The sequence below is a fragment of the Parambassis ranga genome, chromosome 14 (genome assembly GCF_900634625.1).
Source record: "Parambassis ranga chromosome 14, fParRan2.1, whole genome shotgun sequence".
In the NCBI taxonomy this organism is placed as follows: Eukaryota; Metazoa; Chordata; class Actinopteri; family Ambassidae; genus Parambassis; species Parambassis ranga.
Window position 1 is genome coordinate 20,501,558 of NC_041034.1, and position 27,237 is coordinate 20,528,794.

A 27,237-nucleotide genomic window follows, 5' to 3' on the forward strand; every position below is an offset into this window, starting at 1 on the left:
AAGAGTCATGAAGGACTGTAAATGTGCCACAACAATGCTTGGGCGGGTGGCATGTGTCAAAACAACACATGAACGTCAGGACTCAGGGTTTTCCAGCTCATCGTCATCAGAGCATCACACTGCCTGCAGAGTGCTTCCTGCATCCTGCTGCCCTCTGCCATTGTTGTAAAGTGAATCTTGATTCATGAGGGATATTGTTTAATATGTAAAAATACAAATGTTTTAAATTATGATGCTGATAATTATGAAAAGTATATGAAAGAATACCATGGCCAAAAATGATGGGGCAGTGACAATAGAAATGCCAATAAAAAAAAGTTAAATTCATCTTTTGTTTTCTAGTATTTATTAAGTTTTGGAACTAAAGAAAATATTTTACCTGTGGGAAAGTATGTTAGAACAAATCGAGAACATTAACCTTACAGATTCATGTAGACTTTGCGTATTCTCTTACATTTTGACAGAAACTCTCAGAAATAAACAGTAAATATTAATTTGCTGAATAACTTATCAACAGATAAAAACTAATAAAAAGGTTTGGATTCCTGTCAAATCGTTTTTTTTAATCTAAATGAATGACTGCAGCGGAAGGGAGAGGAAGGGGTCTGGTCATGTGACGGCCTCTGTCACATGACAACGCCGGTGACACTGCTACTTCGCTAACGCTAACAAAATGGCAGCGTTCTTACAGTGGAGAAAATTTGTCTTTTTTGACAAAGACACGCTGAAGGATCCAGTGGATAATGGGAAAAACTTTGTTCTTCCGAAAGGCATATCGGCCTGTGACTCCGGACGGGGCCACATTGTTCTTGGAGATATCCTTCAACTGCACAAATTAGCCACCCCAGCTAATGTTATGCTAGCTTACTGGTAGCTGCTACTTGCTCCGAATAAGAAAATGGAAAAGAAAACATGTAGTAGAGGTAATTTAAAACAGGCTTTAGTGTGACTAAAGACTGGTTAGCATGTTGTTTAACAGGAAATTGAGGCAATGGGCTGAACCAGGCTGTCACTCCTGGCTCAGTGGCGTATTCTGATACAAAAGTTGTTTTGCTTTTTAGGTGTCTGGCGAAACAGACCGACCTGGTGAAAGCAGTCACTAACTGTAGCTGCTGCTTGCAATGTTGTTAAAAAAGCTAATAGAACTCACCGCTAAGGCCCCTGATGTACATTGCTACGTTTTTGGTATCTCTTGCATCCAATAAACAAACCGCAATATCCCTTAACCTCTGTAATGTTACATATGGAAGGGAAAATCTGGCTTTTGACACGCTCCCTGCAGCTGACGTCTTTTCAGGCATACAAGCTGCGTGTCACACACCTCTACCAACTGAAACAGCACAGCATCCTTGTATCAGTAGGACAGGATGAACATGGAATAAACCCTCTTGTAAGTCTGACTTTATACAAAGAACCACAGAACAATTGTGTATATGATTGTAAACTACAACTGTAGTGATTTGGTACTTATTGTTCAGGTAAAAGTGTGGAACCTCGACAAGAGAGACAGTGGAAATCCTCTGTGCACACGGATTTTTCCTGCAATCCCTGGCAACAAACCAACTGAAGTGTCTTGTCTCAGCGTACATGAGAACCTCAATTTCATGGCTATTGGTCAGACACTTAGAAACACTCTGCTCTTTGTGTGTGTGTGCCCATTCTGTCCTTATTTAATGGACGTTATGCTTCTTGACAGGTTTCACAGACGGCAGTGTGGTTTTGACCAAAGGGGACATCACCAGAGACCGTCACAGTAAAACTCTGACTCTGCATGAAGGAACGAGCCCAGTCACTGGCCTTGCCTTCCGCCAAGTGGCAAAAGTCACAAATTTATTTGTTGCCACTCTGGAGAAAGTCCATGTAAGTCTCCATCATAGTAGCATGATAGTAGCCATTATGTACATTACTATGTAAAATTGCCACCGCCCTTGAGCTGAGGAGGTTGTCAGTTTTTAACCTCCTGTCTATCTTCTTCTCTTGCCCAGTGCTACACCCTGTCCATCAAAGAGTATCCTAAAGTAGAGCTGGATACACATGGCTGTGCTCTACGCTGCTCCTCCCTGGCTGACCCCTCGCAGGACTCCCAGTTCATTGTAGCTGGTGATGAATGCGTGTACCTGTACCAGCCCGATGAGCGAGGGCCCTGCTTTGCCTTTGATGGACACAAGCTGCTTGCCCACTGGCACCGTGGATACCTGTTTCTCCTTATTAGGGACATAAAGTCACCCAACAAGTAAGAAAAACACTAAACTGTCAGTGTGTCTGTAGATGTTGACTTTGTTAATATCCATACAGAAAAACTTCTGATAAATGTTAATCTAGCTCTTGCTTTTGCTGAAAAAAAGTGTTGGTATCACAAACTTTTGTTCATCACAGTTTTCTTTCTACAATAATTCAAAAGCCAATGGAAACATTTTCTTAAGGGAAGCCAGGAGATGGTAATATCCATTCTGACCTACCAAAATACATCATCTTTGCTGCACTTCATAGCATTTCATAATAACAGTCACTCCCTCTTCAGTTGTCACAAGCATGGGGAAAGCGAGAAAAAGAGTAGTGACAAAGTAGTGGAATAAAATCAAAACATGTTAATATGACGCTTCATTATAAACACAATACCTTACTATAATACAATACAAAAACATACTACGGTAACTGTAACAGAAAATCCTGCTTGATGTATGTATGTTTGAACTGTGTTCCCAGCGATCACACAAGGCCCATATTATATTAATCATGTTAATTAGGTTTCTGTAAACTCTTTGCATCTTGTGTCCTATATTTTAAATAGGTAAATATTCAGACAGTCATGAGCTGTGTTTTTTATATTTTAATGTCAACATATTACAGTATAACATGTCAAAACTTTGATTATTTCAATACTCAGTTAACATCAGAAGCCATAGATAAAGTGTGAGCCAACATATACTGCTCTGTCCAGTCTGTTTTTCCCCCCCAAAATCTACTTAAATATAAAAAATAAGCTATGTTGAAAAACCTCTAACAGTACAGTTTAGTGTGCCATCTTCCTCTGTCATACAAACCTGAAGTTCAACAGCAAAAATACTTTCTGCCTATATATCTTCATTTTTTTTAAAAAACTCTTTTTTAATTCTCTACTCAGAGCAGGGTTTGGTAGCAGGGATAGCTCCCCTTCAGACAAACAGCTCCTGACCATCTATGACCTGGACAACAAGTTCATTGCCTACAGTGCCTCTTTTGATGATGTTATTGATGTGGTAGCTGAGTGGGGGTCATTTTACATACTGACCAGAGATGGAAAGATGTTTGTTCTCCAGGAGAAAGACACACAGACAAAACTGGAGGTAAGTCCACATGGCACAGTGGAATATATATCAATATGTGACTCCCTAATAGATCTAGTAGCAGTGTTGTCACACCTCTCTTATGTTTTTTTAAGATGTTGTTCAAGAAGAACCTGTTTGTGATGGCCATAAACCTGGCTAAGAGCCAGCACCTGGACAGCGATGGACTGTCAGAGATCTTCAGACAATACGGTGATCATCTGTACCTCAAAGGAGACCATGATGGTGCCATCCAACAGTACATTCGGTAAAACTAAATTCACTAAAACTTTTGCTAATGCTGTCAGACATTAGTATGCCTATCAATTCATGACTGTATTTTACACAGCACTATTGGGAAACTGGAGCCATCGTATGTCATCAGGAAATTCCTGGATGCGCAGAGAATCCACAACCTGACAGCTTATTTGCAAGCCCTGCACAGGCAGTCACTGGCCAACGCAGATCACACTACACTGCTGCTGAACTGTTATACCAAGCTGAAGGACAGCTCCAAGCTGGAAGAGTTTATTAAGGTGCCAAACTGATACTAGTCAATGGGGTGGGGTGGCTTTCATCAAAGCAAATGGGTCTGCCACATTTGAACATTACTCTTTTCCTGCACTGTTTTTTAACAGAGCAGTGAAAGTGAAGTCCACTTTGATGTGGAGATCGCCATCAAGGTTCTCCGGCAGGCAGGCTACCACAGTCATGCTGTCTTCTTGGCTGAGAAACACATGCACCATGAGTGGTACCTGAAGATTCAGCTGGAAGACCTCAAGGTAAAAGTGTGCATATAGATGTACTATACTACAACCGGACTGGCCTATCTATTTTTACAACATACGACAAATAACCTCTGCGTCCTTAGCACCACAGTAGCATTTGGTGTCCATCACTTATCTTGTTTCCCTCCAAAACTCAGAACTATCAGGAAGGGCTGCGATACATTGGACGTCTTCCTTTTGAACAAGCTGAAAGCAACATGAAGCGTTATGGGAAGACACTGATGCACCACGTTCCTGAAGGAACCACACTGCTCCTGAAGGGCTTATGTACCAACTACCAACCCAATGGTGACACTGCTGAAAGAGACAGCCTGGACAGGAGTCAAGTTAATAAAGTGAGTTGGCTATTCCCCCAGCAACAGTCTCCAGGGCTGAGAAATGAAACCATGTGGTAGAATTCTGCAGTCCACTCTGTAGCCTCTGGAGGTGACATGACAAACACACAGGGCATGTTTGACATAGTTACATACGGTGCTATTTCCTCACAGGTAACACATAAAATGTCAGAAATTTTCTTCTTAACAACTGTTTATATTTGTTGGTTTGGTTTAAGGCCAACTCAGAGGAATTTATCCCAATATTTGCCAATAACCCTCGAGAACTGAAGGCCTTCCTAGAACATATGATTGAGGTGGACCCCCGTTCTCCTCAGGGTGTGTATGACACACTCCTGGAGCTCAGACTTCAAGACTGGGCACATGAGCAAGACCTTGAGGTCAGTGCAGAACAGACTTGATGAACGCTACTATAATAATTGTATGCAAAGTATTTACATCTTACAGAAAGTTCGAATTATATTTATTAAGAAAATGTTGTTTTTTCTGTTGCATATTTTTGGCAGAGAAAAAAGGTTCTGCAGGGAGAAGCTGTGTCACTGCTGAGGAGTGACAACACTGTCTTTGACAAGGCTCTGGTGCTCTGCCAGATGCACAACTTTAAAGAAGGTGTCCTCTACCTTTACGAGAAGGGCAAACTGTAAGTGAGAGCAACTGAACAGCCTCTGAATATGTATTAGTTGGACTGATAAAGAAACACATCATAACTGATTATTCACAGCTTTTATGTAGAACCTGAATAAATGATCAATATGCAACCAACACCCAATCAAGCCTATTTAAACAGTTGTTAAACGAGGGTTTTGTATGTGGCTTATGATTACAGATTAATGATACGCACTCTTGCTGATCACAGCACACTGTGGCAGGGAACAGCATACTAAGACTGTGTATAGGGTGAGGACAGCTATAGCTTCACAAAAATGAGTTGGCTAGACATTAACAAATCTTAAATCTAGTGCACTGCTGATTAGTTTGAAAAATAATATTTTATTTCCAGAATGTGATGTGAAAAAGTTTAAATAATTAGTCTGGTGATAATGAGGTGAATGGCTGAGAATTTGTGATCACATTACCCTCTCACAATACAAGAGCCACTGCTAGACTTCTAAATAGTCTAGCAGTGGAGAGTGGAATGGAGGGGTTAAAAAAGTCCATGTGACACATACTGCTCAGCACACTGGTTTGTTTCTTAACAGTCTTTGTTATAACTTTACTTGTAAACCTTGCTGTCCACACAAAATGAAGGATAGTGGGAAGTGGGAGTCATTGTGGAGGTACAGAATTGCATGCATGCCTCTATAAAGCCAACATGTCACCTCATGACAAATACTGATTGGTGTAATGGTGACAACTGCAGCAGACACCAGTGTGATTAAAGTGTTTACATGCTGTAATAATGCGCCTTAAATCCATATACTCCACATGCCTTTAATCCGGTTATGGTTTCCTCTGATTATGATCTTAGTCAGTCAGTCTTATTGTTAATTGGAGTATTGCTGTGCATGTACATGTAGTCATTGGCTATTTATTTGTTTGAGAGAGAGAGCAACTGTTGGAAGGAGGGTCAAATGTGGCCATAAAGTGATGCAGGGTAGGGTATTACGTGGCGCCCCCTGTGAGAATCTGATCAGATACTTTTATAAATATCCAGGTAAATGGTTGAATGTGTTACCCGAATGCGTATCATGACTTATATTTGTGTGCAGGTACCAGCAAATTATGCACTACCACATGCAGAATGAGGAGTATGGAAAAGTGGTAGAGGCCTGCAAGCGTTATGGGGATCAAGAGGGTTGCCTGTGGGAGCAGGCGCTGGGATACTTTGCTAGAAAGGAAGAGGACTGTAAGGCCTACATTAGTGAGGTCCTTCATCACATTGATCAGAACAACCTCATGCCTCCATTACTTGGTGAGCTGATGGACAGTTTATTTAAACTTCATGACATTTGTTTGAATGAAATGGCAGTTCAGGGCATTACATCTGTTCTTTCTGTGCATCTGTAGTGGTGCAGACACTGGCACACAACTCGACAGCCACTCTCTCCGTCATCAAGGACTACCTCATCAACAAGCTGCAGAGGGAGAGCCAGCAGATAGAGGACGATGAACGTAAAATCCGCCAGTACAGAGAGGAAACGGCTCACCTCCGCTCTGAGATCCAAGAGCTCAAAACGAGGTGGGTCACACGAAGGATGAAGTTCTCCGCAAATGTTTTTTCTTGGACAGCAAGCATGAGAACACGAAGCATTATTCCCAGTCTCTTGCAGCTAATTTGACCCTTTTTCTGAATATTTCTACACAGTGCCAAGATATTCCAGAAAACCAAGTGTAACATGTGCAACAGCCCCCTGGAGCTGCCGTCTGTTCATTTCCTGTGCAGCCACTCCTTCCACCAACACTGCTTCGAAAGCTACGCTGAGAGCGAGGCAGAGTGTCCAACCTGCACTCCAGAGAACCGCAAAGTCATGGACATGCTGCGCGCACAGGACCAGAAACGAGACTTGCATGACCACTTTAACAGACAGGTAAAAATATGCTTCTAAAGTAAAGCATTTGTACTACAGAATACATTTAAATGAATAAATACGTTTGTGTCTTTTTCTGGTTTTCAGTTACGCACTTCTAACGATGGTTTCTCAGTCGTGGCTGACTATTTTGGACGAGGAGTGTTTAACAAACTGACTCTGGTCACTGACCCTCCTGGCAGCAAAACTATTGGCAGTCTAGAAGTCAACCTGCAGAGAGACCTTCTTATCCATACCAAGAGGAACAGCTAGCTTGTAATTCTGATCTAATTCCAGTGCAGGCACTTTGTGTCTAGTTTGACCTCAGTGCAGCTCAGGACCACATGCTTTGCTCCACAGAAAGCCACTTTATTTGTCAGCAAATGCAGCCTGCTTTTAGTACATGGACCTTTTTAGATAATGACTTTTGATTTGACTCACTGTAGACTGTAAATGTGTTTAAATGTAATCCTGCAACTGAAACTATAACATGCACACCGTGGAGCTTATGTTATCTTTGACGGTTACTGTTGCTTATGAAGTTCTCTAAAATCTGCCATTAATGAAATCATGCCTGACACTGACCTTAGGGTTGAAATTGTTAATAAAGTCACTGAGTGTAAATTCTTGATGTTGATTTTTTTTATTCTGGACTTTGCAACACCAAATTTAAAATTCATTGAAACGTTGTATTGCCCCAAATAATCTGGTGTAATTTAAGATGTAAAGATAATCTGTTATTCTTCTTTATCATTACATTATGAAAAGCCTCATACTGACAAACAGAACGTGTTGTCACTAATTCATTACATGTCCCTGTATGCCTGAAAAAAACAATTATCTAAATCAATTTATGTTGAGGGAGCATGTGGGGTGCTCAGCCTTTACATTGAAATGACGTCACTCGGTACACGCCCATGTTTCCGCCTACTATCTGGACGTGGACCAATTGAACAAAGCCAGAAGTCGTCGTCCGCAGTCATTCACTTCACGTGGACCAATAACGGTGCAGTGCGTGGTAGGGAGGGGCGGGCTCTGAATTTGAGGGCCGTTTCTGGTTATTGCACCAGATTTCAATGCGACGAAGTTATGTCCCGGAAACAAAGGCGTGTTCCTTTCACAATAAGAGCTCAGAAATATGCTCCGTTTCAGCGGTCTAACAAAACATGTAGTTAGAAATGGCACAGTGCGTCCATAACATGGAGTTTTCATTATAAACAGCAGGCAGTTCCTGCGGGGTCTCCTACAGGTTCTTTTGCTAGAGTTAATGTTTCTGTTGGACGTTTACAAGCTGCCAAAACCCAAGTGAAATTAGGGGCGTGATCAAATCTATATTTCTATGTGTGATAGTTAATATCCATTCATACACGCTTTCAATGTTCAAGTTATTTTCCTGTGAGAAAACGACTTGCCCGTGTTAGTGTGCGTTCTTCCGCTGAAGCTCCAAGCGGAAACAGCACACTTCGTTACAGTTAGCTTGACAATAATGTTTCCCCCAGTAGCGGCTTCACTGGATCCAATGAGGTGACGCCGCGTTCCGGGCCCGACTGCTGAGAGCAAGCCGGTGATAAAGGGAACTAAACCACCAAGTGTGACAACAAAGAGGCTCCGAATCAAGACAAACTAACCTCAGAACCCGCCCGGAACAGCACAGCCTCTCGGGAGCCTCTTCACCCCTTCATTTGTGCCGGCTCACGATCGGTAAGTTCCGGCCACAGCACAGTGCCAATCACGCTTTGATATTGATGGTTGTCAGACAGTGAGCTAGCTAACAGTGGCTGTCAACGTGTGCCTGTGTAGATTCTTCCAGCTATAAGTGTTAGCCCTTTACTCTACGTCCACGAATGTGCACACATGTGTGTCGGTTGTGTTTCCAGTGGACGGTTCCTGGTTATTGTTGTAATGCTAGGCAGCAGCAGAGATGTATGCAACTTAAACATGTACACACACAATTAACAACTTAACCAGCGTCTACTTTAGCTGGTATATAATAGTAATATACAAAGTGAAAGAGTGATGTTTTAAAGTGTTTAAATCAAACAGCCAGGACTTCACGTAGTGCATCCATTTTGCGCTCATGCGTCAGCGCCTCGCGGGGCTGGAAGTTTCTGTGCAGGTTGTTGTTTCCTCCCTGAAACACAGACCGTGTCCTGGTATTTGTGTGCTGTCTTCAAAGTCTCCCCACAGTATGCTTTAGCACCACAGGTTAGAGCCACACTGCCTGGAGGCTGCTTCCATTAGCACCAAAGCTTGACAATGGCTTTAATGCCACGTGTTGAGAAACACCTGAAGGCAGATCAGGTGCAGTCAGTGCTTTGCATGTCTTTGACCAAAGGCCGAGGCATTTCCTGTCACTGCACCTGGATCTGAGTTCAAGCCAGAAAATGGATATTTGATCCCAGACTAACCCTGATGCACCTCCTCCTTTTAAAGGTTTGACTCTTAGTATGTCCACTTCCTCTGAAATGAAAACTTCAAGACAATGGCAGGCACAACTCATCAGTACGTTAGAGAACAAAGACAAGTAAAAGATCGCTTTAAAGATGGTGATGATAAATGAAGAGCTCTGTGGAGGACCCACAGTTAGGAGAAGGATGCAGCAATTTCAGAAATTAAAGAAAACCTGCAGTGGTGATACTGCTACTGAGGAAAGTAGGTACAAGATAGACAAAACAATGTAAAGTTGAAAAGATCTAAAAAGACCCATACTTGAGTAAATGTACAGATACTACTGCAAAATGACTTGAGTAGAAGTAGAAGTCTTCTTGAAGTCTTTACTTATGTAGTTAATATAGAAAGCAGTCCAACCTTCTGTCCATAGTGCGGTGGTTCTGTCTTGAATTCCCTTAAATACCTTTATTACCTTTATTGGCTATGAGCACCGAAATGTTAGTCACTTTTTGGGGTGCCCTGACAACAGATTTGTCATCATCATTGTCTCATCTCTGATTTCTCTTTGAGTTTTGTGAGGGACAAGGATCTGTTTTCCTCGATCACTTAAGACCAGCATACATCATTTCAAGTCAACACTGTGCACTGCCAATGCCGTGGAATTGACCATAGAGCAGGGGAATAAAAACTGAACTACAACATACCATCATCTATGCAAAGAAATTGTGACACATGTTATTCATTTCCTCCTACATAAATGTTTAATGTGTTGTCTCCACAGCTCGTCATGGGGGGCAGGACGCTGCTGCCGGTCGCTCTCCTCTGCCTTGTTTTGGCGTTGTTGCCTTCCCACACAGGTACTGTGATCCAGCAGCAGCATGCACAGACACATTTTTCCAAACTGGAGCTCTAATTGTTGTGGTGCCTGGTGATGTCAACCACAAACTATTTAACTGGTTAAGGTAGATTAACTGTTTAGCTGTGGACAAAGGGCTAATTATTCATCAGTGTTTGAATAAAGAATGTAGCTCAGACACCACAGAGTGTGCTACCTGTCTCTGTCTGAAGCTTTGTGTAACGTTGCTGTTTGCAGTGTCTGTAGCTGTGATGTCAGTTGACCTGGGTAGTGAATGGATGAAAATGGCGATAGTCAAACCTGGTGTGCCAATGGAGATTGTTCTCAACAAGTGAGTACATGCGTTTGTCTGCACACCTGAGTGTGGGTTTAATTTCCTCAAAAGCACACTGAATTCATGGATGGAAGGAGAAGGACTTTCAGTGATGGTGTCTTTCCTTCAGGGAATCGAGGAGGAAAACGCCCACAGTCGTATGTCTCAAGGAGAATGAAAGACTTTTTGGAGACAGTGCACTAGGAATGGTATGCCTCCTTCCTTTATTTATGAAAGAATATCAATATAACTCATTATTTAAACATTTGGCTAACCTCAAATATATTTTTTTCCTCCGTTGTCTTCAACCTTTCAGACTGTGAAGAACCCCAAAACCGTCTATAGATACCTGCAGAGACTCCTGGGTAAAAAGTACAACAACCTCCAGGTGGGGCTCTACCAGAAGCATTTTCCTGAACACCAGCTGCAGGAGGACTCAGTGAGAGGCACGGCTTTCTTCAAAAACTCAGAGTGAGGATTGCTTTTAAATAAACATATTTACTATACATCCATCCATCTTCTGTTAACCCGCCTGTCCCGCAGTGCAGGGTCACAGGGGGCTGGAGCCTATCCCAGCTAGCTTTGGGTGAGAGGCGGGGTACACCCTGGACGGGTCTATTTACTATACTTACATATTAAAAAAGCTTAAATATTCCAGTCCTTCTATACATCAGTCCCTGCTATACTTGATATTTATTTGTTTTACCTGACTGATGATCAAGAATGTTTCTAAACATGACTTAGAGTTAGTATTGCAGCTGTCATGTAATCAGTTCCAGAACATCGCCCATTAAGAAGTTGTCAATGGATCACAGGCACATCTAATGGTTTTTCCCCTCTGTCAGAGAAATGCAGTACACGCCTGAAGAGCTCCTTGGAATGATGCTCAACTATTCTTGTGGACTGGCCCAGGACTTTGCAGGTCAGTATTTCTTTATAAAAGATGCATAATTGTATGACATGTTCAAAAGGATCATCATCATCATCAGAATAATAATGTCTCCAATTCACAGAACAACCCATCAAAGACGCAGTGATCACTGTCCCGGCCTTTTTCAACCAGGCAGACCGTAGGGCAGTCTTGCAGGCTGCACAGATGGCAGGTTTAAAGGTCCTTCAGCTCATCAATGACAACACAGCCGTGGCCTTGAACTATGGGGTCTTCAGAAGGAAAGACATTGACAGCACAGCTAAGGTGAATATTTGGTGGTTTTACCTCTAATTAATCACCAGCTTTGACTAGTGAAAATAGTCACAGTTTTCCACTGTTTGGGTGATGTTGGATGTTTGTCTGAGCCTAAATCATGCTGTGTAGTTTTGACTTCTAAAGAGTGACATCTGCAGGAAGACCCAGGTGCCGCTTTATTTTAGGTTGTCTTAGAAGGAATGTGTTAGTGTAAGTGGAATCACAGCTTCAAAAACAAACCAATGAAAGTCTGTTCTTGTCCTCTTTTAGAATGTGATGTTTTACGATATGGGCTCAGGCAGCACTACTGCCACCATCGTCACCTATCAGACGGTAAAAACAAAGGAGTCTGGCACTCAGCCCCAGTTACAGATCCGAGGAGTTGGGTAAGTTCGTTCATGAGTTCCCAAAGACAGCGCTGCCTCTGTTAGAACTGATTCTGTTTAGAGGTAAAGATGCAGAGGCACAGGCTTCCCATGGCTTGGCCTGTGGTCTCAAAGAGGTTTTGATTACAGGTGCATCTCTTTATATTGTTTTATATTGTGACAAAAGTCCGGCGTCAGCATTCTTAAGAAAGTAACAAAATCTACCAAATGTTTTTAAAAAAGAACACATTTCAACATTTCAATTACATTTTTGATCGTAGGGGAATTATGATTCAAGCAGTACAAATACCATCTGTATGTGTTCTGTGTTATGCACACAGCCATTAGTCATGACATAATCTATAATCTTAAACCACATGAATGTAGAATGTAAGTTTTTCTTTCTTATACTACAGGTATATGAATATGATATCTAAAGAAAAAGCCTGTGAGAAATAAATAGTGACATAGGCTGCATTATTTTCAGAAGGAAAAGCACACTACCCACATGCCTGCTCAAAAATGCAGAATTCTGAAATACAGTTGTATAAATTATTCTAGTATATTTGTCATTTTTTCTGACAGAAAATAAATAATGTTTCAGTGTACCGAATGGTGGGCAAATAGCCACACTTTCAGCTCTCAGAATAACTCCTAGGGACCCACACAAACTAAAGTGCAGGTCTCCTGTTGTGGTTGTAGATTTGATCGTGCTTTGGGGGGCTTTGAGATGGACCTGCGGCTGCGGGATCACCTAGCCAAACTGTTTAACGAGCAGAAGAAGAGCAAGAAGGATGTGAGGGAGAACCATCGCGCCATGGCCAAGCTCCTCAAAGAGGCCCAGAGGCTCAAGACTGTGCTCAGTGCAAATGTGGACTTCATGGCTCAGGTAAGGCCAGAGAACTGGACCATTAGTGTTAAGTCGCCTTGCTGGCTGTCTGTATTTAAAATACAGTGTAAGAACATTCTTAGATTTCTCTAAATGCTAAGCAAAGGTTGGTTATTGTTATTTAGGTGGAAGGATTGATGGACGATATTGACTTCAAAGCGAAGGTGACAAGGACTGAGTTTGAAGAGCTGTGTGCTGATCTGTTTGAAAGAGTACCACGCCCGGTGCAGGAAGCCCTCACTGCTGCAGAAATGACTCTGGTCAGTATTCCTCTTGGACTAATCTATGTCTCGTCAAACAGCCTCATCCTGACACTGCAAGAATTTAGTTTACTGATCTTTGCGGACACACGACACAGGAAGGCTTGATTTCCTTTTAACAACCAACCGTCTGTGTAGACCCCCTGTTATTAAAGGAAGTTATGACTTTTACAGTCAAGGCAAACGTGTTGTGACCTTTTAGTGACACTCTTGTAATACAAATGCCTGAATTAGAGTTGGGTTTGGGCTTCTATCATGTTAGGCTGGCTTGGGCCATGCTTGGGCTTGCATGATGAGGACCTCATATCTTATTCTTATTCATGTTTTATGTTAAAACATGGAACACGTGCATGGCATTCTTGGCAAAAGGAAAAAGAGCTGTGTGCGTGTGCACATCTGAATAATGTCGGGGCTGTCAATCAAAATGTACTTGTCTGGCTCGGGCTAGTCCAGGCCAGACCCGACTACAGCTCTACCTTAAATCAAATCTTAAATCTGGTGGCATTTTATTGAGGTCACTTTGATGTGTGCACTGAGGCAATGTTTGAAGTAAATGAACATTGATTATAAATCAGTGCATGTTTGTATGTTCTGTCTGTGCTGACAGGATGAGATCGAGCAGGTGATTTTAGTCGGTGGTTCCACTCGTGTCCCCAAGGTGCAGGAAGTGCTGCTTAAAGCTGTGGGAAAGTAAGTGTTCTGTTCCACTTTGTTTGGATGATAATGTATGTTGAGAAAACAGGTGGTCAACTGTGGTGATGTTCCGGGTTTGTTTCTGTGCAGAGAGGAGCTGGGCAAGAACATCAATGCAGACGAGGCAGCAGCCATGGGCGCCGTCTATCAGGCTGCTGCCCTCAGCAAGGCCTTCAAGGTCAAACCTTTCCTGGTCCGAGACGCAGCTGTCTTCCCCATCCAGGTCAGTGTGGGGCTGTCACACCCTGTGGGGGATACATTTAAATAAGGATAACAGCTTGGACAATGAACTGTATTTATCCTTGATTGGAAAACATTTAAGTTAACAGTACTTGGCTATTGAGGTGTCCACTCAAGCCACACAAAATGCAAAACACAGTTGCAAAAATATGTGACCCCTGTAGAATCTTCTGCATAAATACAACATAAGCAAAACATCAGTACTAAAAGCTAGACCAATCATTTATTTATTCCACTTTAGCCTTTGCATTGGTGCCTGTTTTAGCAGCAGTTGCAGTGTTGCGTTATGTGGCAGTGATCTCCACGCTGCTTTCTGCAGCCTCTGTTACGTTGTTGTTGTATTCGAGGGAAAAACAACAAACAGTGGCTGAAACACTATTATTATTTTTCTGTTGCTTATTGTGCCGAAGGATTATGTTAGCACCTAAAATAGACCAGCTGATCTTATCTAAGAGTTCTGTAACACAAGCCATATGTTGTCTTAATGCTGTAGCTTTATATGCAGCAGCCTTAACGTGGTGTTCACACACTGGATTCAACAGTAATGCAATGCTGCACATGTAAACATACTGAGTGTCAGTCCCACAGATTTCACGGTGTTCACAGTGTTCATTCATTTAAATGACAAGGTACCGTCATGCCATAAAATGTCAGTTGCAAGAAATGGATTGTTTTCCAGTCCTCTGTAGGCAGGCCCTAAATCAGCTGTATATTTAAGCATTATTAAACAAATCTTACTCTGAGGTTAGTACCAGCACTATTCTCTCACAAATGAAAATAAATAGAATCGGCTCTGTTCTCCTGGATGGAGTTATGTGTTTTTACTAGACTAGAACAAATTCTAATGAAGCTTAGATGTATTGTTCCCTGTTGTTCTGTAATCCAGAACACGGTAAGCATATCACAACTCATTGTTTAGGTTGAATTCACCCGGGAGATTGAGGAGGACGGGGTCAAATCCGTGAAACACAACAAACGCATCCTGTTCCAGAGGATGGCACCATACCCCCAGCGCAAGGTCATTACATTCAACCGCTATAACGATGACTTCGCCTTCGACATCAACTACGGAGACCTCAGCTTCCTGAGCCAGGAAGACCTCAGGTTGGTTTCAGAATCGGCTTGGTCGTTCAAATGTACTTTGAGCTTTTACTATATGTACTGACAATTTATGCATCCTTTCAGTGTGTTTGGTTCTCCAAACCTGACCACAGTCAAGTTGTCTGGAGTGGGCAGCAGCTTCCAGAAGCATACAGATGCTGAGTCCAAGGGAATCAAAGCCCATTTCAACATGGATGAAAGTGGAGTGCTTGTGCTGGATCGGGTCAGTTACACCACAGTTCAGCTCCCTCAGTGAACACAGATTCTTAAAAAATAAGAAATGTTGAATCTTTTTATAGCTTTAACAGGAGCATTGCATCTAAAAATGGGCTGAATGCTGGTTTGGTGCAGGGCACAGTAGATTCTGTCTGGTTGTATTTGTTCATTGAGGCTTATTAAAATCAGAGCCAAAGCACTTGACTCCAACATAATGAGCTTATCTCAGATGAATAAAGATGCAGAACAAACGTCAGGGGATTTATGGGTTTCTAATTACATAATAATCTACACAACTGGCAAAGAACACAGTTTAGATCAACGCTCGTTTATTTAAATAGTCACAGAATTAAAACGTTTCCGTCGATACCACTGAGTCAAGTTTCATATTCTGTTGTTGTATTTTTCACCCACAGGTGGAGTCTGTCTTTGAAACCATTGTGGAGGAAAAAGAAGAGGAGTCGACTTTAACAAGTAGGTAGCAGCTGCAGAAAAGACTGCTTCGGCTCATTGCAACACTGAGCCAACACTTTGATGTGTTTCAGAACTGGGTAACACAATTTCCACCCTGTTTGGAGGAGGATCCTCTGAACCTGCCCCAAATGTGACTGAACCTGTCCAGGTAACTGCAGCACCTCTGTGCTGTGTATACTTCTTGTGTTGTGCATTGTTGAGGCAGCTGTTAGATTGTTGATTGTTTGTCTGTTTACTGCTTTCAGGATGAGGAGGAAGTCCCTCCAGAGTCTGCCAAAGATGGCAAGGAGGAGGAGCAGAAGGATGCCGCCAAGGACACGGAGGATGATTCAGAGAAAAGCACTGGTGAAGATAAAAACCCGAAGACAGAAGAGACGGACAGCAAGACAGAGGCCAAGGTAATCGCTCTGAGAAGATTTCGGCTTTAGACTCTGTGTAGCTCTAACACAGTGAGTTGTGGGGAATTAAATGAAGCGGTGTTTCTGTTGGTGAAGGAAGGAGAGAAATCTGGAAACACAGAGGCAGACAAGGATGCAGAGAAGAAGGCAAAACCACAGAAAAAGAGCAAGATCTCTGAAGACGTCACAGCAGAGCTCATTATCAACGACATCCTCAACCCCACCACAAAGGAGCTCACTTCCTCTAAAAAGAAGTAAAGCTGCAGCTTTAACGTCTTTCCAGCTCTTCTTATTTCATTTTTCTTAGATCAACTAATCTTTATTTCTTTACAGATTACAGGATTTGACAGACAGAGATCTGGCCAAACAGGAGAGGGAAAAAACACTCAACAGCCTGGAAGCTTTCATTTTTGAAACACAGGTAAGCAGTACAAGATCTCTGTGCCAGTGTTTACCCTATACATCCTAAAAACACTAAGCTTGATGTGTAATTCTTCAGGACAAGCTGTACCAGGATGATTACCAGCAAGTGGTGACTGAAGAGGAGAAGGAGCAGATCTCAACCAAGCTGAGAGAGGCTTCAGAATGGATGGACGAGGATGGCTATGCAGCCACCACCAAGCAGCTCAGAGAGAAGCTGTCTCAGCTCAAGAGTCTGTGTAAAGACATGTTTTTCAGGGTGGAGGAGCGGCGCAAGTGGCCAGACCGCCTGGCTGCCCTGGACAGCATGCTGAACACTTCCAGCTTCTTCTTAAAGTAAGAGGAATAATGGCACGAGGAAGCTGGAGATGCAGCATGTGGTTTGATGCTAACTGAGGGTACCTTGCTTTTAAAGGAGTGCCAAACTGATTCCAGAAGATGACCAGATCTTCACTGAAGTCGAGCTAAATATGCTAGAAAAAGTCATCAATGAAACAATGGTAGGTTTTCTCACGTATTCTGTAATTGAGCATCTGCACCAGGACAGAAGCACATTTTTTATGTCTGTCATGAAATCCATGTCAAAGTTTCTTTAAATTTACTGCAGAGTTCTACCTGCACACAAAGTTTAACTCAATAACTGAATTCTAGGTTTATATAATTAAGTTGTCATAACATAATATAATTTTAGCATTTTTGCAGGCACAAGGATATATAAGAAACAGCATGTGCTGCTTATTCTGTGATGCTTCTGACATGTTGTCCTATAGTAACATGACAACACCCGGACCAACTATGGTTGTAGCATCCCACCCAGACGCCACGTCCTTATGATAAAACCCTACCACAATGCAATTCATTGCTTGTTTGATTTAATGCTCACACAAACCCTGTAACTCCTCACCATAGTCCAGGCGTTCTGGGTTCTGCTCTTTGTTCCAGACACTCAGAACAAATTTGACATTGTTGGTGTTTTTCAGACATGGAAGAATGAGACCTTGGCAGAACAGGAGAAACGCTCTCCAAAGGAGAGGCCGATCCTGCTGTCCAAAGACATCGAGTCCAAGCTGGCTCTTCTGGATCGAGAGGTCAACTACTTACTCAACAAGGCTAAATTCGCCAAGCCTAAAGCTAAAGCCAAGGCCAAGAACAGTACGAGCAAGGCCAACGACACAGCTGAGGAAAAGGTTATCCCTCCCACAGAGGAGAGCAAGGACACGAAGAGCGGTGGGTCAGACACAGAAATACATGTGTGTATGTCTTTTTGTCCCTTTGTGTTAAAATACTGATGTTATTCACATACAGAGGAGCCAGAGGAGCCGGAGGAGGTGCAGCCAGGTGACACTCCACCCACAGAGAGCACAGACTCAAAGAGTGGTGAGTCGGAAAGAAACATTTATGTTTGCCTTCCTGTAACTCTGTTAACACCCTGATTTAACTTTCCTTCATACAAAGAAGAGCCAGAGGTGCAGCCAGGCGACACTCCACCCACTGAGGAGAGGACTGACAGCCAATCACAGCCCACAGAAGAAACAGCAACCACAGGTCGGTCTGCCATGTCTGTTGGTGATGATGCTGGAGAACTATAGGGGCTGGACAGAATAATTGGAACACAGAAATCACCAGTGAACCGAATCAACTCACACTGAGGATCACCAAAGGATTATTATATTACAGCTGCACTGACTCAGATTGCATTAGCTGTCAGTCATTCAGGTCTCACAATCTCCTGCTGCAATAATCTTTAAGTTCTTCACACCTCCGGCTAAGTGAAGCTGAGGTGTTAGCATCATTTATTTTCTGTTACACCTGCATAAAAATAATAAATGATGTGATATTACTTTGTCGGTTCATCGGAAAAGTGCATCTTAACAAATTCCTGGTAATATAATAGTCAAAGCAGAAATGAACCTTTTGCAAAGACTGCAGGCTCTACAGAACAGTGATGGTCTACTCTAATACAGTGTCAGATGAAGCCATCCCTACATTTCTCACTCTCTTTCCAGGCTTTACCATAGCAACAAGCTTGTGTGTGCTTCATTAGATCAGTAAACATGTACACTCTCAGCAGTGTATTCATGTGATTTTCTTCTCTGTCCTTATTTCCAGGACCAACAGAGAAGAACCAACCTGAAAACCACATAGAGGATGAATTATAACAGCTCGGACTGTGAAATAATAACTATTTATTGACAGTGTATAAATGTTCAAGCTTCTTTTGGGTCCGTTTAGTTTTTTTTTCTTATTTTCTGTATTGCCCCAGTTTGTCACTGTTGAACTGCTGGAAGCTGATTGGACAGGGACGACTCATCTTGTCCTCTGGCTTTTGTTCTCCCATCCCTCATGCGGTGTCCAGACAAAACCACCTCAACGGTAACATTCTGGTTTCATCCACGTTGATGCAGTTGGAGATGTAAGCAGTGATTCCCCTGTTTGAAATAGTCGTTCAACAAGGATAAGGATGCCGTTCCACACTGGTTTCTTGTTTGTGTCCTTCTGTCTCTTCCACACTGTCCTCAACCACGACCTGTTTTTGAGTACGTGTCTCCAAACTCTTCGAGTGCACTTGTTAATGCTGTTGGGTGGTTTAGTGGAGCTTCCTCACCTTTTTTTTCTCCTCCAACACAGAACTTATTTTGGCAGAAAACACATTTAAAAACTGAGAAAATATCCAGTCAAATAAATTAGAATTACCTTCAGTTATGTTTGAATGAATCTTTAATCCGCTGAATCATAATGTTATCTATTAAAGGCAGCACTGTACATGTTACAAATTCCAACTGTAGCTGGTCTGATCAGTGTAGGGTAAGGAGAACTACAGCCTGATTGTCAGTCTCATACTGACTGAACTTTACATCTAACTTTAGCACTTTGACTGAATAGAACCAAGAAAACCATGGTCTGCTGGGCGCTGTCATGTACAGTAGTTAGAACCACTCATGTGCCCCATTTTGTGCAGACATATAACGTTATGAAACAGAGCTGCCAAACAGATTTAACATTTTAACAGTCTCCACAGATCGTCCCGTCATTCTCCCCGGCCAGATTCTGAGTTTTCCTCCTGAAGCCAACGCCACATTTGTTAAGTGCTTGAATGTGTTTTTGGTGACGATGGACAAACTTGTTGTTTTCATCACCTTCTTGAGGAGGTGGCATGTTAGCGTTGTCGCTGTTCTTTACCACGACACACCCTGCAGTGCAGATACCTGCTCAGACGTCCACTCTTCCTGTTACGCTGAGGGAGGGATTGGGTCATGGGTTGGGGTCTGCTGTGTGCTTTTGTGTTGCAGCACTCTTTGAAAGGAGGGGAACTGACGCAAGTAAAAAGTTAAGATTAAAAGATGTGGAAGATGTAAATGATGTATTTCTAAACTGTTAATAAAAAAATCTTTTTTGTTTTTAATTTGTCATTTGATTGTTTTGAAGCAGTCTGTACATGAGATCAAACACGTCCAATGAGTGGAAGCTGCTGTGGCATGTTCAATGTGCTGCTGATTTTCTACACCAACTCCACTGTGCTCAGTTCTGTCAAATAAGGCTGCACATGCATACAAAGCATGCAACACAATAAATCTCTTTATTAAATATTCCAGCGTACATAGACAACATTGTACCTGTGCATTGTTGTATAGAATCAATATGAGAAGCACCCTTAAAAACCATAAATAACCATACAAATAGTCACAGATATAAAAGCCTTTTAATAAAACCCTATAAGCTACTGTAGCTATCACTGCCCACAGTTAAATTACCAATGTATTAAATTATTTTGAATAGATAATGATTGTACACACTGAGCTGTTATTTCTGCCTTCACTAACATAATACCAGGCTAGTTCATTTCACTTTTCTCCTTCCAGGCCAAAAGAACATCCTGAGCTGGGCTGATGGAACCTGATCTGTGTGGTAGTACTGCCCTTTCCTCCAGCTCATTAATCAGGATGCTATGCATGGATGGAACAGGATAGAAGCCGCTCTGGCCCTCAGTCAGTCATGTGGGTACAAAATGGTCTTGTTGAATGCAATTTTAGAGTTGTACACCTGGTAAGCGATGAAGGCCATCAGAGTGAGGCAGATGGCTCCCACGATGCCTGCCACCACAGACACAGCCAGCACCGTGCTGTTTGCATCCTTCTGCTGAGCACCTTACAATGAGACCACATTATTTTATTGCCAAGCCATTTGTTTCCCTGATTGGCTGCACAGTGCGGTTACTGTCGACAGAGATGCTAACACACTGAACTTCAGATGATCTTGGTGTGTGTTAAAACACATTTAACTTATAACAACATCTAGGACTGAAGCTGTGAAGACAGCAGCAGAGAACCTCTCTGACTGAGCTCTTCAGATAACCTGGGTGACAACAAATTAGTTTTTATTTATAGTACAAGAGAGGGGCAGTTTCAGACTGGTATAACTTCTGACAGGAACTAAAGGACACAACCATGTCCAAAACATTACCCTGTCTTTAGTGTGTAAAGACATAATTCTGAATCATCTGATTGTAGTGGGTCCAAATACAATCTCAAAGGAACTTCAACATATAATGTTGGAAATTATTCAGCAGAAATAAAAGACTGTATAGGATTTAATTGTGTGAGCTGCACATCACTCTGAAAAGACTTTTAAAACCATTTCAAACTTTTTGGAGTTCAATGTTCTGCAGTGGAAGACATTGTCAATCTTCACAGCAAATTCACACATGGCATGGTGAAAAAAGTTATATGTTCTATTTGTCTATAAGACCCACTATGATCAGATGATGTTTATTATGTTTTTACACACAAAATAAACAAATAAATAAAACCATAAAAGAGAGGGGAACGTTTCATTTTTGATTCTGGTTTTTCCTGTGAGCCTCAATTTCTTTATGATCAGGGAAACCAAATTCTTCTCAAACAAACAACAAATAAACGTACCTTCAGATGAGCCCAGGTTGCCTGCGAGAGAAGAGTGTTTTGTTCATTCATGTCCAAAAACTTGCATTCACCTCATGCAGAAACACGTCTGTCATGTATGTTCCATCTCACCATGGTCCAGGCGGATGGTGATGGGGCCTGAGTTGACGGTGGCCGTGTCGCTTACAGTAGAGTCTTGGTTGTGGTTGGCATTGCGGCGCCTCCTTCTGTCCGTGGCAGTGGTGCAGTTCTGAGGGGGATTTAAGCAACTGTTTTTATGGTAAGCCATATTTTAACACCCATCATGAGAGCACTGTGACATACATTCGGCCTGACCTGACGGAGGGTGGGGCAGAAGGTGTTCACACACAGTCTGGTGGCACAGTGTATGTAGTAGGTGGAAAAGGTGGCTTCTGTTTGGACAAAGCGGAACGCCTCGAAGGAGAAACGGGCTTCCTGCTGCTCTCCATTCATCCCCACTATCGTCTGGCCGTCCCGGTTACACCTTACAGAGGACAGACCAAGCAAACAACACAGGACATTACTTATTCTGTTGAAATAAAAGTCAAAATGGCAGTTTTCACTTCTCTGTTTCTCCACAGCATGAACTGGGTGAATAAATAACAATGACTCACCCAACAAAGAGGTCGTATGAAATGCTGTTGGTGATGGGGAAGAGTGTGGTTGTGGCATAACATCTGTCCAGGAGCACGTTGAATCTGCAATGATGAGTTTGGTATCACGATCACAGTGTTATCTGTGTGCACACTGTCAACGCAGTGGATCCAAGGGTTCTTTTGTTAAATAACTAAAACCAGGTAACCTGTTAGAGAGGTTGGATGCTTTCACTTCCACAAAGATGCGAGTCTTTAGCTCCAGGCCGTTTGCAGGGATCTGCAGCATGGACGAGTAGTCTTCGTCCTTTAGAGCAGGCCCGGTAACAGAAGAGAGGATGTTAAGATTTGACAGTGCATGGAAATCCAGAGTCAGTCTGTTTTCTACACCAGCAATTAGATCATAATAATGATTTCTGTCAGCTCTTGTGTAGCCTACTTGTTAGCGTCTACTTCACTTTATATGGTCTATCATCCATAACTGTTATCCTGCTCGCTCTAAATTTGGAGAAGGCTCTATGTTATTGGTAGAACATTATCACAGCATCTTCTCTGTTCATCTTTTTTTCCTGACAATAACTCATCGCTCTATTTACCACATAGAGCTGCATGCTCAGAGTGCTGATGAAACTGCCGTTCTTGTCTTGGACTGCCAGGTTGGTTCCAGCCCTGTTAAGCAAAAACACGTTCTGAAAGTCATTACAGGAAAACCCTGAATGGTCCACAACCAGGTCATCATTCATTTGATACACAAGGGAACAACACACCAAGGTGAGATTCAAGCCGTAACTAGACACAAGAGTAACACACCTTTAAAGCCACTGGCTGCGTCATAAAGCAATATAGAAATGTGATACTGTCTTACATATAATCAGTCTGGGCTTCATCAGTCTTCCTTCACACGAAGATGTTTTTCTGTATTATACAGTCATGACTTCAGCCTTTACCCTTGAACAACACTGTATAACTGCTGTTATTTATTTAGCAACAATAAATCCAAAAAGAAACATGTGTTCAATACTAAGGACTCTCATGATTCAGTATCCTGTAGATCCACCTTCAGCAGCAATACATTGGAAGTCAGGATTTCCTGTATGACTTCATCAGAGGAGTTTTTGTTCATTCTTCACTGAGTTTTTTGAGCATTCAGACAGTGTGTATGAGGTGTTTCTGCTGAAATGCTGTGTTTGGTTTTCAGCTGACATGGTTGTGATCATTAAGACCAAACACTCCACTTTGGTCTCATGTGTCCATAGGACGTTGTTCCTCAAGTGTTGTTCTTTGTTCAGATGCAGTTTAGTGAACCTCAGTCCTGCTTCCATGTGCTTTTTAGACAGAAGAGTCTTTCTCCTGGTAACCCTTCAAACTAACTGTACTTGTTCAGTCTTCTTCTAACTGTGCTGTCACATTAACACTGAGCATGCTCAGTGAGGTCTGCAGGCTCTGACATGTAGCTCTTGGGTTTTTTGTATTTCTCTGATCTTGGGCTGAATTTTCTGGGACGTCCACTCCTGTGAAGATTGACAGCTGTCTGAATGTTTCCACTCGTGAATAATCTTTCTCTCTGTAGAATGTTGAACTCCAAATAGTTTGAAATGGTTTTATAAGTCTTTTTGAACAGTTGCTTCTCTGTAACACCGTTGTTTATGTCTTTGGTGTGCAGGTCTGTACCTGCTGATGATGCATTCATCAAGGACTGATGATCAGCAGCTCACATAATTAAATTCTTTGGAAGTATTGAATTTCTTTTTTTGTGGGGGGTAGGGGGGGGGGGGCATTTTCTGCATAGTACAAGGAGGTTGTTGTTCATCTGAAGTTACTTTCGTACTTTTCAGATATAAAGATTCAGCAATTATGAAAGACAAAAAATCATCTTGCACAGCAAACTGTTCTAATATTAAATAACATATAAAACAGGAAGAAGCACTTACACAGTCATCTGTGTATTGTTCACCAGGTACTGCAGCGGGTAGCGGCAGGAGAATCTGTACATGACCTCCTGGTGATAGGTGATGGTGCCTGTGGCCGGGTCTTCAGAGCAGATCATGCCAGAAATGTTGATGTGCTGCACACTGGAGAATTCTGCAAACACTCCAGTTCCTGTCTCCTGTGTGACCTGTGATGATTCAGAGAGGCCAGTGAGATTGTGTTGGTGAGTGTGGTGCTTCCAGGCTGTGATGACGTACTGTCAGTGTGTTGGAGCAGTCAGTGATGGCCTCCTCTGTGATGGAGAAGTTGAATTTGACCACAGGCGGGTCTGCTGTCCAGTCAGCAATGCCTTTACACTGATCTTTGGAGTGCACTGAGTTCAGGGCCAGCATTGATTCATTGTATCCATTGAAATAAACAGGGCACAGGAGGATCTGAAGGTCTATCGTCTGAGAGCCGCAGGAGACCTCGATGTCTGAGTTAGCTAAACAGAAAGAGGAAGAGCTCAGAATCACCTTAAGGATTTAGAACAAAATACAACCTGGCATCTCACGAATTTAATATGTATCTGCAAAAAGGCCTTCACAGGCCCTGAGGTTCAGGTTTAAGTTTCACTGTGTGTGGCAGTGGTTTAGTAGAGGGGTTTATAAAGACATCGCTGACAAATATGCATTACTGGGCAGAAAATAAAGAGGCATGGCATGTGAGATGCCTGCCTGTCTGCCTGTGAGCTACAGAGCATCGATTTGGCTGTTAGCTCCAGGAACCTGGTCAGAGTCATAGGGTTTATCAAAGCTGCGGATGGTTTCGGTCAGTGATTCATGTGTTTATTGTATTATTTTTATGTTTTTTTGAATTCCAGTGGCACCTGCTAATGCTACAACGTGTTAGCTTTGGATGCTAATGCTTACATTTCTCCAGATAAAAGCATTATTCTTTGCGATGCAATGGCCACCTGCTGCAAAGAGGAGAACACAGCTTAGAAGGTCACTGTCCCACAGAATATCAAGTGTGCCAACACTTACCAAACTGTTCAAGTGAAATCATTAGCAATTTCCCCTGGGATCAATAAAGTATTTCTGATTCTGATTCTGATTAGTATGACATGTCCAGCTGGGTGGTGAGAGCATCAGAATGCACTGTTTAAACAGCTGACATCACAGATAGATAGATAGATAGATAGATAGATAGATAGATAGATAGATAGATAGATAGATAGATAGATAGATAGATAGATAGATAGATAGATAGATAGATATTTGTTTTGTTTGTTTAGTTTGTTTAGTTTGGGAATGTGCTTGTACTTTATTGGTATTATATAAAGACTCAGCAGTGGTTTGTCTGCAGCTCCTGTGGGGGAGAACACCCTGTCAGAGATCCCATGTCTGCATTTAATAAGAACGGTCTTGTTTCAGGGAGCAGGGCAGTTCCTCTGCTATTGTGGGCTGTCACTTTGACTGATGTAGCTCACTGTACAGAGGACACTGTCACTGTATCCCAGTCAGTCCTCCATCTATGCAGTACTGCATTGCCCTTATTGACATGTATACCCTCCCTATTACAGTTTCACATGACCCTGTATGTTTTCAGATGAAGGAGACTTGTTTACCCCACTTCATAGTCTTAGCCTTAAATTAAGATGTGATACATTTGTCTAGCAATCATGTAAAACAGCATGAAAACAAAAGAATGCAATTCAATATTATTTCAGTTTATCTTCAACTGTAATATACCTCTCTTCAGATTGTTTTACCTTCCTCACGCATCCTCTCAGACCCACTCCTCAAATAGCCAGACTACCACTTTTCCACACTTATCAGGTTGCAGGGGAAAGCAGGTGGAGGAAAAAGTCTCACTGACCTGGACTCCTGAAGGTGGGGTGTCCGATGCAGTCATTTTGAGCTTGAACGACAAGGAGTGAGGCAAGATGATACGCGAGAAGAGTCAGCAACATTGTCTCCAAAGTCCTGGGTGATAAACAGCAGAAGAGAGTCAGAATCGCACAGGATCTCCTCTGTACTGTGGTAAAACAGCAGAGACCTTCTCAAGAAGAATGCAGATCAAAAGCACTGCAGACGCAATCCAGTAACACAGAAGTAGGGACCAGGCCCTTCAGACAGACATAAGATAAACCTGAAGAAGACAGGAGATATGTAGGATGCTTAATAACAACATATAATAATAGAAAGATCAATGACCTCAAAACTTCAACTCATTTAGCCTGTTACCAAGCAACAAAACTCTTGGAAGACATAATCAGTGGATAGAATGGATCTGAAAACAGCTGACATGATCACTGATAGTCACTTAATATAATTATATTACACAAATATATATTAGAATTTTAATATAATTCTAATCATTTGCTCTTAGATTTCCTGTTTCTGTGGCATCAATGGCTGAAGACTATTCCATAAACAATATAAACACTAATTTATATATCTATATACATTTGTTTAATCTGTAACTTCAAAATAAAATCTGACCAAATATTGTGTTAATAATTTTTTTATAGTTCATTAATAACAAATTATTATTTAGGCTTAAATTAACAAAAAATTCCATTTACATATATATATACATATGTATGTATGTAAATAATATATAATATATATATATATATATATACATACATACATATGTATATATATATATATATATGTAAATGGAATTTTTTGTTAATTTAAGCCTAAATAATATATATATATATATATATATATATATATATATATATATATATATATATATATATATATATATATATATATATACATACAAAAGGCATTGTTTTGTTTTTATACACATATATATGATCTTTTTAAACATGAGAATTTCCTACCTTGACTACAGAATGTTGCTCCACCTGGTCTTCTCAGTATGCCTTTAACTGTGTGTGCACTTACCTTCATGACTTTCAGTCATTTATACTGACCTCTTTTCGAGCTAAAAGGAGTTCACAGGAAGCCCACTGAGAAGAAAGGGAACAGTAAGAGAGCAACACAAGCTGGCTGGGTCCAACTACCAGATCATCTGACAGACACAAAACAATAGGTGAAGCT

At 41.8% G+C, this 27,237-nt stretch overlaps 3 protein-coding genes across 4 annotated transcripts; 2 read left to right on the forward strand and 1 right to left on the reverse strand.

Moving 5' to 3' along the window:
• The first annotated feature begins 626 nt into the window (after window positions 1-626).
• Window positions 627-7,559, forward strand: vps11 (VPS11 core subunit of CORVET and HOPS complexes). Its single transcript, XM_028422259.1, has 16 exons — window positions 627-815; window positions 1,242-1,390; window positions 1,479-1,614; window positions 1,697-1,860; window positions 1,986-2,233; window positions 3,125-3,326; window positions 3,422-3,573; window positions 3,655-3,841; window positions 3,944-4,087; window positions 4,231-4,428; window positions 4,647-4,808; window positions 4,935-5,068; window positions 6,138-6,340; window positions 6,436-6,607; window positions 6,734-6,956; window positions 7,044-7,559. The coding sequence occupies exons 1-16, from the start codon at window positions 674-676 to the stop codon at window positions 7,206-7,208; spliced, it is 2,781 nt and encodes a 926-aa protein (XP_028278060.1). The 5' UTR covers window positions 627-673; the 3' UTR covers window positions 7,209-7,559.
• An 866-nt stretch (window positions 7,560-8,425) lies between these two features.
• On the forward strand, window positions 8,426-19,436 carry hyou1 (hypoxia up-regulated 1). Of its 2 annotated transcripts, XM_028420713.1 has the most exons (25): window positions 8,426-8,636; window positions 10,108-10,183; window positions 10,420-10,513; window positions 10,626-10,704; window positions 10,812-10,966; window positions 11,341-11,417; window positions 11,509-11,690; window positions 11,952-12,067; window positions 12,749-12,935; window positions 13,061-13,195; window positions 13,803-13,885; window positions 13,979-14,111; window positions 15,048-15,232; window positions 15,314-15,452; window positions 15,862-15,919; window positions 15,991-16,067; window positions 16,165-16,317; window positions 16,414-16,571; window positions 16,651-16,738; window positions 16,817-17,073; window positions 17,153-17,237; window positions 17,718-17,964; window positions 18,043-18,114; window positions 18,193-18,282; window positions 18,847-19,436. In XM_028420713.1, the coding sequence occupies exons 2-25, from the start codon at window positions 10,114-10,116 to the stop codon at window positions 18,894-18,896; spliced, it is 2,970 nt and encodes a 989-aa protein (XP_028276514.1). In that variant the 5' UTR covers window positions 8,426-8,636; window positions 10,108-10,113; the 3' UTR covers window positions 18,897-19,436. The 2 variants fall into 2 exon arrangements, with proteins under 2 accessions (XP_028276514.1, XP_028276515.1); XM_028420714.1 differs by lacking the exon at window positions 8,426-8,636 and having other exon boundaries at window positions 10,114-10,183; window positions 18,196-18,282.
• A 1,288-nt stretch (window positions 19,437-20,724) lies between these two features.
• LOC114446596 (zona pellucida-like domain-containing protein 1) lies at window positions 20,725-26,132 on the reverse strand. The gene is made up of 10 exons (XM_028422252.1): window positions 26,039-26,132; window positions 24,436-24,662; window positions 24,181-24,365; window positions 22,846-22,918; window positions 22,459-22,556; window positions 22,271-22,354; window positions 21,972-22,140; window positions 21,768-21,885; window positions 21,657-21,677; window positions 20,725-20,882 (listed from the first exon to the last, which is right to left on the reverse strand). The coding sequence occupies exons 1-10, from the start codon at window positions 26,130-26,132 to the stop codon at window positions 20,725-20,727; spliced, it is 1,227 nt and encodes a 408-aa protein (XP_028278053.1).
• Between the last annotated feature and the right edge of the window lie 1,105 nt (window positions 26,133-27,237).